This window comes from Leptonychotes weddellii, chromosome 3 (assembly GCF_054177405.1).
Source record: "Leptonychotes weddellii isolate Sample4059 chromosome 3, ASM5417740v2, whole genome shotgun sequence".
Taxonomy (NCBI): domain Eukaryota; kingdom Metazoa; phylum Chordata; class Mammalia; order Carnivora; family Phocidae; genus Leptonychotes; species Leptonychotes weddellii.
The window spans coordinates 139,633,505-139,647,123 of NC_138371.1; the positions used below are offsets into that span (position 1 = coordinate 139,633,505).

At 35.5% G+C, this 13,619-nt stretch overlaps 1 protein-coding gene across 2 annotated transcripts in view; it reads right to left on the bottom strand.

The window, feature by feature from the left end:
• PCDH9 (protocadherin 9) overlaps positions 1–13,619 on the bottom strand; it is an 859,360-nt gene that overhangs the window by 309,290 nt on the left and 536,451 nt on the right. For both annotated transcript variants that reach the window (XM_006727402.3, XM_006727403.3), the window contains one exon: positions 468–543. In XM_006727402.3, the coding sequence (XP_006727465.1) occupies positions 468–543 (76 nt within the window). The remainder of the gene's footprint in view (positions 1–467; positions 544–13,619) is intronic.

The window sequence follows — 13,619 nt, forward strand, 5'->3', positions numbered from 1 at the left end:
AGTCCTTGCCCAAAATTTCCTCCAAAGGCAAAGAAAGAAGTACCCTCACAGGGCTTACTTTGAACGGGCAATGATTTCTAAGGTGGGGTGTAGATCTGTGTAGAATAAAGATTTTTTTGCTAATTCTATCTCACTCATTCCACTTGTTCAATGCATTGGTAACATATCCAAAATTGAAACAGACAAAGAAAGTAAAACCCCAAAATCACTATCACCCCTCTTCACACTTACTTTAATCAACTACTTTATCTTTTTTTTTTTTTTTTTTTTAAGTCTTCATTGGAGAACATCATTCCACGGAACAACAAGCACAGTAGACTTGATGATATCTTGAATACGGCAACAAGAAAGCCAGCAAAAACCAACCGAATGTCCATTTACTTGCTCCCCCAAATCACTGTTAGAACTCAAGTGCACACAACAGAAAACCAGAACTCCCAGTGGTCACAGTTCTTAAGGGGACTCACCAGAGTTGGGGTCAGAGTTGCCATCTGCTTCGGTCCTCTTGTCCGGAGAGGCCTGGTCGTAGAATTCGTCCTGTGGCTGAACCAGAGGAAGAGGGTGTGAGATCAGGGTGCCACTACCCACCGGCTCGTGGTCTCCTAGACCACTGTCACTGCAGCTTTCCTGGGAGCCATCGGGGAGGTGAAACGTAACGCGGCGCTGCGACTACAAAGAAGATCACAGGACACGGCGATTAACACTCCTCCCAGATTAAAAGGGCACGGCGGAATGCAACATCAAAACAACTTACAACACGTGATACAATGTAAAAGCAAAACAGATAAAACTTGGAACAAAGCTAGGAACGAAATTTATCATTTGCTATTTACTATATCATGTCTAACTTGCAAAAATACAAGAAGGAAATTCAGTCTTGTTTAATTGAAGAACAAAAAAGACACTAATGGTAAACCGTTGAAAATTATAGCAAGAAAGGCAAATAAGAATACTAGTTGTCAGCGGTTTAAAGAAAAAACTTGAAATAAGCAGAAATATGCAAATATTTGTTCCATAGATCTGAATAAATACATAGATAATGTGACATTCCATTTCTTTTGAATGAACAGGCATTTTGTTTACTTAATGATTTTAAGGTGCTTTTTGCAAAGCACTCATTATTGCCCGCTGGCTCAGATATTACTACCAGTCATTGGTTATAGAACATCCCAGCAGAAAGATGTTTGGAGTATTATTTTGGCATCTATTTGTACAATGTCACTATTAGAAGTGATCTAAAATATGTGTATGGGTACTTCAATAAATTTTAGTGTTTCAATAAAATAAAAGTATGCATTTCAGCACAGATTGCTGCTTAGTACTCTTGGTAAATGTTCTTTTAGCTGATGTAATCCATGAGATATGAGAATATTTACAGCTGTGTGGGTGGAGATTTATGACTTATGGAGTTATATGAGAGTAGTAAATTTGTGCTGTATGTCTGACTGCATCTAATTTTCATTCGGCTTTAACAGTCAGAAGACCTTTCAATATCTTGTCACATGTGACCACTTTTACTCATATTTAGCAAAATTATGAATATATAAATAATAAAGTATGTAAAATATAAATGCATAATGCATAATCACTTTCTAATACCTAAAACTTGTGTGTTTTGCCGAGGGGTAATTTATAGATTGTATCCATTCCAAAGAAAAAAATAATGCAGTTAGACACAAAATGCTATAGCTAGATACACTGCCACACCATAAATGCCTTTTTATCGACAACAATAGAACATAGCCTATTTCCCATGAGCCACTGGTTCAAATCCAGCTCAGAGTCAGAATGGAGAAGAGCTGATACCACTTTATTGCTGTTCAATGACCTGTGTGAAATGATTTGATAGTTCAGTACATTTTTAATGAACTGATGCCGACATCCCATAAACGATAATCATAAATGGTGCTAATTGAGCCTGTTGTAGCACACTTCACCTTCATGCACAACTATCTCATTCTCCCCTCGATAGGTTTTGAAACGTGCCTAGGTGAGTGCTCCACAATATGCAAGCCAAACTTGAACATTAATATCTGAAATGTATTTCTCCTTGTATAGAAAGGAAAATGCTACCATTTTTATTTACTACAGCGTTTCCTCTCTCATGTTAGAGAAAACCAGTAATATAACTATTTTTTGTTTCTGTTTCTGTTTCAATATGCCCTTGTTTCATCAGTATCCTTTTGTGATAAACACAGCATTATTATCGGTGACCAGGCTGCCCATTATACATGACAGTCAAACATAGCTTTTAAAGTGACTCGCCTACTTAAAAAGTCTGAAGTTTCGGTGATTAAAGTATCTTTGGTATTATCTCTGGAGGAATACCTCTTAGTTTTAACTCAGGTGAGTGAAAAAGAAGTCAATTACAAGAGAAAGACAATGGGACAGATTATTCTTCAGTCTTTATAAATCATTTCCAGAGGCCCATAAGCCATTATAAAGTATGCGTTCCAAAGATAGAAGAAAAAAGGACAATTTGCATCTATGATTCTTCTAAGCATAATTAATATTGCTTTAATTACTATATATTTTTTTCTCCTAAGAACTGTGAATCTGCAGCCCCAGTAACACTTGAACCCAGCAGTTCTCACAGAACGGCCATTAGAACTAGCATTCATTGAGCACCAACTGGTACATAGCCTGGCACTATGATTTCACAGAGAATAAGACAACTATTTTTTTCAAAATTGTGTCAAATACAACTAATTAGATTCAATCTCACACATATTATACTATGATATTCCCTTACCACTTTATAAGTGAGAATAAGCAAAGATAGAAATCTGATGTAATTTATTTGCAGTAAGACAGTATAAATTAGAGTGGTACAATGCTTTAACTATGGTGGTTTATGGAACTATTTCCTAATTAATTTGACTCAAAGATGTTTAAGTTTTAAGTGGCAAAACTGTGCACAGTTTATCAGTCTAATAGGAGGTTGGGGTGGTAGGGCATACGGACTAAGATCTGGAACACGGATACTATGGTATGAAGCAAATTGATCAAGCAAATCCATCTTTAATTTATCATTGTAATGGCTGATGCAAGTCTGAAATATCAAGGTAGATATAAGGAAAGAATTCTAAGAAATTGAAATGCAGGAAAACGAGGATCCATGAAGTGTTAAGAAACAGCAGTTGGAGGTGTCAGCAAGGATTCAACAGACTTGTTCACATGTTACAGAAGAACACCAGGTGAGGAAGCCCGAACCAGACCTCTTGGCTAGGAGCCCTTGCTCTGCAGAGACTGGCCCAGGGCAGGTGACTTTATCTCTTTTGAGTGAGTTTCTGGCTTTGTAAAATGGAGAAGATAGTGCCTCCACCAGAGAAGTGTTGTAAGACTCAAGCAGATAAAATAAGAAGCGTTGTTGGTGTATAAAATTTGACATATAGTAGTACTCAATAAAAGGTAGTTATCATTCTTGAAATTTACAGCTACATATCCTCTTTTATCCTCCGGGGCTATCTATGTTTAGCTACTTTTAAGGATGTGATTCCTGGGCCACCTGGGTGGCTCAGTCCTTTAAGCGTCTGCCTTCAGCTCAGGTCATGATCTCAGGGTCCTGCTCCCCAGGGAGCCTGCTTCTCCCTCTCCCTCGGTGATCTCTCTCACTCTCACTCTCTCTCAAATAAATAAAATTAAAAAAAAAAAAAAGATGTGATTCCTTCATACCAGGGGAAAAAAAAAAAGTATTATTCTTTTGTAAGAGAACTGCCGGACCCCATAGTCTTGGCCTGTCTCCCAAAGTGCCTGTAGATCATGTCAGCTCAGAGCCTTTCTGAGGGGAAGCTGTTTTTGGTGGGAGCAGCAGATGAAGATGGACAGTTTAGAATACATGATTTCTCCTCTGAGAAAGTGAAGGTTTTCCCATTATCCTTTCAAGAAACCTATAGTTGTTTGCATATTTGAAGAGAGAAAGAGGGATAAGCTTTCTTACTGCCTCTGGGAATGTTGCTTCTGGGTTATCCCCATGGAAATATACCCAATTTGTTTTATAAATACAGTCAAGCCCTGCCTGACTGAATCGGGACAACATATGTTATCATGAGACTACTTCAGACTTCCCACAGCCTTTGCATTTTTGTTTTCCTAAAATCTCTCTCTTACCCATTCCATTTTCTCCCATGGTAAACATTATTATTATTATTGGCTATGCCTTGTTAACGGTTTGACTGTCACATTTGTTTATCTGATTTATCACTAACAAGTTAGCTCTAGGTCCCTGGCTGCCCTGAGAAGGAATAAGATGGGAACCAGTAACTACCTGCTTCATGTTATTTTATCTCAGGGCTGCTGATATGAATTCTAACCATGCGAAACTTTCATCAGAAATTCTGTACTCTACACAAGCATAAAAGGCCATGCATACAAATATAGGTTCAGGATGTTGCAAGTCGGGAGATGCCACACTGGCTTAATTTAAGAAACATCACCAAACACTTTTACAGTATTTTTTCCTGCAGGTTAGTAGAAAGGAAAGAGAGGGAAAATTCAAGAAGCTCAGAGAAGATAGACATGTTCCTGTATTGGGCGCTGTTCTTCAAGAGTCACTAAAAGAACTGAGTCACCTAAGAAATCTCAATCATTGCTTGAATGCTTCTTTTGTGTGTTTTTTACTGGTACAGAATATAATTCACCAATGGATGACTCACATTCAAGTCTACAATCCCAGTCCCACTAACCTCCAGGGGTTGCCATGTGCAAAGATTTCATAATTAAGTTCACTCGGTCTTTGCATAAAAGAGCAAAAAGGTAGAAATGAGTGACATGCCTAAACTAACAGGTATTTAATTAATAAATTATACATCACACAATTGAACAAATCACAGTACTTAACATTTTATTAATGTTTCCTGATATTGAAAATATAATCTATTGGTAAGTGCAAAAATCAGGTTAGTAAAGATTTTACTTAGTTGAATTACATTTTGTTAATGTGTTTTTGTGTGTGAATATGTATAAGCTAAGATCTGACTATGGGTACACTGTTTAAAGTGGTATTGTCTGGTCACGGAATATGGTATTTTAAAATGTCATTATTTTGACCACACTAAAATTTGTCTGGATTATCTTGGCAATAGTAAAACACATCCTAATATTTATATATTCCCCTTCATCGGGAACAGAAAAATTCTAGTAGATAGGAGGTGGGCTTTCTCTTGAGCTAAGGAATGCCAAATAATTTTACTATCCATGCTCTGTTATTCTAGCTTCTATTCTTTATTTTCTCTACCTAAGTTTTTAATCATTGCAGTTAAAAATTCTTCTCTTCTCAAATCACAAAATAACAACATGAATTTGGCATACTAAGCCAATTATTACAAGACAAATAAGCAAGTTTACTAGTTAATAACTGACACTTAAAATAATTATTCTGTCTAAAATTATACATTGATATTGTGGAAGTAGAAAAAAAGTGCTTTAGAATTATTTAAATATGGTTTCATTTGTGCAGAATTCCTTAAATATCTTTTCAAGGAAATATTCCTAACTGATTTAGTTCTTTTAACCACATGTAAGAAATATTGATGTATCATTCATCTATCTAATCCCTGAACAGTATACATACACACACAAACACAAACTGCCAGAAATTACTTATGATGAAGTAAAAACCAAAAATGGTGCATGTGAACTTGTTTTTGCTTTACCTCAGCATTAAATCCAATGAATATATGCTTTTTATTTACTTGAAATAATATTTTCTTATATATCTTCTCTCAAAGTAGCAAAGGAAATCACCCCAAAGAGGGTTAAAAGAAAACTGGAGACTGGAAACTGCAGTTTAATACAAACATTTCTAATAATATTAATTGGAAACATTTTGACCTTTCTTATTTTTAAGAGAACATATTTTAATTGACATTTTAAAAATAACAGTTATGAGGATAGTCTTAGGTTGCAAGCTCTGAGAAGAGGAATTTTTAAATGACGGTACGGTACGTGCTGGATGACTGGTTTGTAAAAACATACCCTGAATGCCCCCATTAATCACTATCTTGAGAATGTACGGATCCCATCCTCCCTCTATATTCCCACCAAGCAGAATATGTAGGGAAATATGTTCAGTGTTCAAGGTCAGGGGCCTGGGGGCCACCAACCTGGAGCTTCTCTTTTGTAACAAAGAATGTTCGGATGGCAGGCCTCACTATCCTTGGAATGTTCTGGCCATGCAAGGAAGGAGTGGGTACAGATACTTCCTAGGCTAGTTGCTACATTATAAAAGCTTGCTGCATGTAGATTTTAGCAGGGGATGCTTTGTCCTGTCTGCTGCTCCTAGACTCCCTGTGTGTAAGTTCCCCCCAATAAACCTACATCTTGATTACTGTCTCCGGGTCTTTTCTTCAGCCTTGCCAGACCATCACCCACCCTTCACTTAGAGTCCGCTGGGGTGTGGCTACACAATGACAAAAGAACACATTTTCAACAAAACTACTGATTCAATCCAATAGGAAGTTCCTCAACAGCTTCTTGTCATCTAAAATCATTGCACATTTATCCTCTTAATAAAATCCAGAATTGAGTGAGACTCCTGGTAAATTAGAAAGTAAGGTAAATGGGACCCCAAAAGCAATCTTGTCGTGATAAGTTTAATTTGCTATTGCCCAATACTTGCAGGCTCAACTAAGGGACGGTAATATTAGTGTTTTTTTCATTCTTTTTCATTCTTATTTGAGAGACGAGGTCCAAAGTGGTAAATCAAGAAAAGATTTTGGGATTTATGACTTAGGAAAATTACTAGTAATTATGACTAAAATGAGCCCATTATCAAAAACAAGGAATAGTTTTGAAGAACAAAATCATAAGGAACTTTTTTGACTGGTGATAAATGAAATGTTTGAGTACAGAATTATTTTATAATGAGTCATTTTATGATTTGTAACTGGCAAACTGAGTCATTCTCCTCTCCTTTTTATTGGGAGTACATATGATAAAATGGTTCTGCTAATGTAGACTTTATCTTAGCTGCAAATTACTTAGAGATTTTCTATCTATTTTAATGCTACTTTTTTTTTTTTTTTTTTTTGGATGAGGAAATAAAGTAAAGTGACCTGTCTATGTAGGTTGCAGGGGAAACCAGAACCCTCATTTTCCGACTTTCAACAGGAAGCACTGCTCATTCTTCCTTAATAAATAATTGTTGAGCACCCACTATATGCTAGACACCATTCTAGCTGCTAAGAATAAAATGGTGAACAAGACAAAAACTATATCCCACAACTTCCTAAAAAGTCAAATTTCATTAAGCTAGTTTCTATCAGTTCTGATGATGTTTTTGGCCAGCAGCTTTTAAAATATGATTTCCTTCTAATTCTTGCAAACTCTGCACACTTAAGCAAGGTCATGGCCTGAATGGGAGACCTTCACTAATTAACAATAGCTGAGGGAGGAAAAAAAGAAGGAAGGGGATTGCTTTCTGAGTTTATGCCAAAACAATCCCTAGATCTGTTACCATCCTTGGATTGGAATTCATTGCCAATTTGTGAAAATAAAAAATAAAAAGGCTAAAAGAGTAACTGAGACGATAGAGAAGGCTATTCCTGGCTCAAACACAGAATCATTGTTAACTTTGCATATCCTTGAACAATTCCTTTTTGTCTCCAGGTAGATAGAGAAATGTTAACAACCTCAAATAAGAATTGATGAAATCAAACCCATCAAGTTTTTCTGAGGAACATATACACTTGACATTTTATGAGCTTGTAATGAATATTTACAGGGGATGAAGATGATTTACCCAGAATTGAACCAGGAAATCTAAAGAGGATGTAGTAGAAATGAAGTATCATGGTCCATCCTCCAAAGTGATTTCCCATGGGAAAAGTACACTAACGGTCAGTCTTTTCCTTCTTTCTACTTTCAATGTTTACATGTTAGAGTATCTGGAGACAAATGGGAAGGTTTGGCTTGTGTTTGAGAAAGATGTATAACAACTTCCCTGACCATAGGTGATGAATGTAAAGGTGTCAGCAACTTTAAACCGATTTTTTTTATTCTGAGTGATATCTATGTTATCTATAGATAGGACTAGGGTGTGGATGATTACTGACCATATACAGTTGAGTAGCATTTTCAGGGGAAATGGTGAGTGTTCATCTATACTCTACCTACTGCTCATTAACTAGTTGGTTACCTGCAGCCAAATCACTGTTTAATTTCAGGACAGATCTGTCAACTTCTGTTTGACCTTCACTACTCAACTGTACATTTAGTTGAGGAAACTTAGCGTGTGTGGGAAACCCACATTAACTTAAACTTAGCCTGTTTAGTTTGTAGTCTTATTATGAAATGACCCTCAGAGTAAAGATCTATGTTTTCTGTGCTTTATAAATAAAGTGCATTGAATACATCTTAGAAGTGCCTATGGCTGAAAGACTCATATTAGTATAACATGTGGTGAAATTTTTAATATAATTTTATTTTTATTTCCTTTTGATCTCAGTATGATTTGTGAGAAAGGTAGGTCACATTTCTCTTCCTGCGCAAAAACAATTGATAGCTTCAAGAATAAAACTAAATTCTTTGTACTCTTTTTGGGTGTAGACTTGTTGCTTGAATTTAAATATTAAGAAAAAACATAGAACAGGAATCTCCTCCTTACATCAAAAGGGTTTGAATCAACTTTCCTCTTTGGTTTGGTGACATGACCCCACCCTTAAATTTCCTCTGGGGTCCCAGGGAGGATTAAGAATTGTCAGCGTTGTTGGTTATTTTGCTTCTTACTTTCTTATTTAGTTCCTGCTATCAGAAACAACCTCAACCTATTTCTCACAGTTAAATGTTGCCCAGTAGGAAATGCAGCACTTTATCTGAGCGTAAAAAAATATAAAATGACTACATCAAACAGGAGCAGCTGCTCCTGAATCTGCAAGCAGAATTTTTGCATCTATAAATTATATGTACAGAAATAGGGAAGAAACGACTCAGCAAGAGTTCTTTCCAATTTAGTTTTCTAGTATAAACAAATCCATGTGACAAAGTAAGTTACCCTTATCATATTTACAAAATCAGCATACATAACAGTTACAGCAATTTAATTAGAAATTACATGAAGCTATCACTGTTATTAAGTAAAAATACAGAACCCATTGACATAGCATTGGTTTTTTACAAAAAGTGAGTCTTTCTTGGAATAATAAAAAAAATCACTGAAAAATAATGTGTCAAATCTGTATGTATTGATAGTAGAGTTAGAGTCTGATTTAGTGTCTAGAATTCAAGAATTTATCTCAGGTAATTTTAGCAGAATTAACAAAAGAGATAATGGGCATCTGCCTAGCATTTCTGTTAATAATTCTCAATACAAAATAAGACTTGTAAACCAAAGTAGGCCATATTTACTTTAAGTAAGTAGTATCTTTTTAGGAAGTAGCCCTAATTTTATAATTAACCTCAGACCATGGGCATTTGACTCAGAAAAGAGTTTAAGCACGCACCCCTGCCCATAGCCCCCTCCCCAAACACACATAAACACATACACGCACACTTTAAATTCCCTTGTGTATTGCTGAACAGGCACAAGATCATAATTACCTAGTAAGAATAAAAACTAGTAATTCAACGCTTTAGAGGACAGATCATGTTATTCTATATTAGACAAAATAGAGGAGTGGAAGAAACCATCTGTATAAATCCTCCAAGAAATACTACTACTATACAATAAGGTTGTTTAAAAGTTCTCATGAAGGATTGTTAATTTACACCTAAAATGTGGTATAATTTGTTTCAACTGATGTTGTGTCACACATGACAGCTTGGTTTTATTTATTTAACTTTTTGGTCTTATTTTTGTAGTATAATAAGGAAGAAGCAGTGAGGGAGTAAAAAGTTTTTTGAAGGGGCATCTGGGTGGGCTCAGTCAGTTAAGCAGACAAATTTTGATTTTGGCTTAGGTAATGGTCTCAGGGCTGTGAGATCAAGCCCCCCTCGGACTCTATGCTGAGCATGGAGCCTGACTAAGATTCTGTCTGTCTCTCTCTCTCCCTCTGTCCCCTCCCCCTCACACACTTGTGTGCACACACATGCTTGCTCTCTCTCTCAAAAAAAAAAAAAAAAAAAGTTTTTTGAAGTAGTCCTAACACATGTAATGGCTTTCTATCACTTGCAGCTCCTGGACTATAATTAATTTTGAGCCATCAACCATATCTTCTTCAGCAAAAAAAGAAAGTGGCAATGGGAATAATACTCCAGGAAGAGGAGCCTCTTTCTAGTCTATGATTTATATGATTCAAATATGGAGATGGTCATATAACTATTAATTAGCACAGGAGCCACCAAAATAGTCAGTCATGGTAAAGAACATGATCCTCAAAGACAAGTTAATGGGGGAGGGCCGATTTGCATGGAGAAAGTGAATAGTGGAACATAGTCCACAAAACTTAGGTAAATATCCATGTGACACTTATAAGATATGAAAATGTGTGTACAGGCAGAGAACGTGATGATGATGCTCTTGACCAGCTATTGAAGTCTCTCTTCTAGGCTTTCCTATAAACATGACACATATTGGAGAAGTGTTTCCCCAAAATGGGGAAGGCAAAAGCAGTACAAATAAGGAAGGGGCTGTCTTTGGCCACACAGAGCATGCAAAAAAGAAACAAGCATCCTTGGAATTTCAACTGAAATCTTGCAATCATTGGTAAATCATCCAACGTCTGGTTACATTGACAGAAATATTGATCTAAGGTTACTATACTCTAAAACACTGTCTGTATTAACTATCAAATTTTTAAAAATTGTTAAGAACTTCATTTATCTTTTGTAATTGTATTGTGAATAACACTTGCATTGTGAAAGACAAGCATTTTCTAACTTTGCCTTCTTTTGGTTCTCTCAAAGGATGTCAATGAAAATACTGTTTGCAGTTGAAAATTTTTGATTAGGAATGTATGATATCCAAGTCATATTTTTTTCAGAGTAAGTTAGGAAGAAAATAAGGGTACTTTTAAGAACATAATACAACATAGATATAAATTTGTGTCTGTGTATTTATATATGCATACATGATACAAAATTTATGCACAAACTCCACTACAGACAGATGTCTTAGAACATGAAATTTCCCTATTCTTAGACAAGGAAATTGTCAGTTATACCTGAGATCTGTACTTTATTTGTTAATTTTAAAAATGAAATCCAAACTTTATTGATTGAATCTAAGAAAACCTGAATTAATCAGACAAATTCTGATACCATAAAGTACATTCTAGAAACAGTCTCTTTATGGTTATTATTTAGTGCCATAGAATATACAGCCTTGCCTTGTAACAAAAAATTACTTGTTTAGCAATGGTACTTCATTTACGGTAGAATTCATCATATATGATTATGATTATAAGATGAAGAAAAACATTAAATAAACAAAAACTGTATAAAACAGCTTTTTAATGCTTTCAAGGAGGAGCTACTTAATCAAAATACTGCAGTGACAGCACAATATTTTTAAATATTTTGGAGTGTGTGGTTTTGAACTGTTATGAGAGCATGACATTATATTGTACAGTCTCAAGGTGCTAGCCCTGCCTTTTATGATCTGATTTTACTTTCTGGAACAACTAAAAACCATCTGTAATTGTGCACAATAGCATCTTAAGAAGGAGAGACTGCAAAACGACAGGCACATTTTCTTCAATGGCTTCAAAACTCTTTGAGGCCCGTTATGAATGAGGAGTTCCAAAATATGTTGAGAAATGCTAATATTAAGTGAAGTAGGTAAAAAAGAGGGCAAGTTTGAAGGACAACCCTCTATCTAAATGCGTAATTTTTGTTCATCGGGATAAAGATCAGTCTTGACTTTATTCTCAGCTTAATGTACAGGAATGTTCTTTTTGGATCATAAATTTAGAAAGTATATAGTGAATGTGGTATAGTATGAGAGAATGAGATGAATTTGATGGACTTCAATAGGGGCTTTGAATCACAGAAATCTGAGAATATGTTTTCATAACAATTTTGCTACATACATACAGAGCAGTCTCATTTGGATATGGAAATCATATCAAAATATTTTTAAAAGAATTAATAAGGATTATTCTGTAGAGGGTAAAACACTGATGTCCTGATAAGCTGAAGGAAAATGTTTTAAGCCTCTATTGCTTTGGAAAATGTAATATGTAACTGCCTCCTCTACTCTGCAAGAATCAGAGCCTTACAACGATCTTAAGAAAATAGAGAAACTAACCCAGTTGGAATAAACATGAGCAATATTTTATATCACTTTTCTCCTGGGTAGAGAAGCCTTTGTTCTGAAGTCAAATTGGCTGGACTGTATTTAAAAAATATATCCACCTATTATTGCAGACAGTCACTGTGACTTTGAGCCTGATATTTGAAACAAAAAGCACTCCTACATCTTATTGATATTCACACTTGCCCTATGGCTCTTAGTCTTTCTTTTGAAATATTACTGAGTCACCAATCTCAGTTTTTTGTGCACTGGGGATCATTTGTTTTCTCTGAATACAAATATAAAATTCAAACATATGTCAGGAACCTCTGTATGTCAAAAGCTTCTGTAGATTTAGGTATCATCTATAAAACAATGTGCTGTACTCAGAAAAAGGCGGCTACTTTTGAATAGACAAAACTCTCAAATATGTTCCAAATGTGAGTACACCAATCCAGAAGGTAAAGATCCAAAAATCTGAGGAATATTTTTTGAAGAGAAGAAAGTAAACACTTGTAAGTCCACTTGACTCTAAGATCCAACACACATGCACAGAAATGCCCTCTAAGTTTTGTCTGGGGCAAAGAGGGAAAGACAGTTTGAGAATGAAACTTTACAAGATTTCCCCACCAGGGCTAACTTACTATATAGTACAATTTAGCCTCTGTGGTAAAAATTTGAGAACAGTAAGACAGCTTGAAATTTGAAAAAAACAAAAATATTTTTTCTCCTAAAGTTTATATTTAGGACCTTGAAATTCAGGAACATATTACCTTATTTACAAAATTTTAAAAATGATGAACAAATTGCTAGTCTAGAATACATTTTTTCAAAGACATATTATAGTCAACAATTATTTATATGTGTGATTAAAATGGGGGAAAAGGACAATTAAATATTTGAAAGAAATCTTTCTATATCTAGGATATATTAAAAAAGATTTGGGGGCACCTGGGTGGCTTAGTCATTAAGTGTCTGCCTTCAGCTCAGGTCATGATCCCAGGGTCCTGGGACTGAGCCCCGCATCGGGCTCCCTGCTCACCCGGAAGCCTGCTTCTCTTTCTCCCACTTCCCCCTGCTTGTGTTCCCTCTCTCGCTATCTCTCTCTCTGTCAAATAAATAAATAAAATCTTGAAAAAAAAAAAGATTTGAACACAAAGAGCTAACACATAAACTATGGACTTTAGTTAATAACACATTAATATTGTTCATCCATTGTAGCAGGTGTACAAAACTAATGCAGGATGTTAATAGGAGGAACTGTTCAGGAAGAGACTGTATATGGTAAGTTTGTGTTCTTTGTGCACAATATTTTGAAAAACCCAAAACTCATCTAAAGATGGTCTATTTAAAAAAAATAAGAATTAGACAGGGAGAGGATGTAGGCAAGGATTTCTGTAGTGAAAGTGAAGGGGGTATCAGGACATTTTCAAGGAATTTAAATTATAGC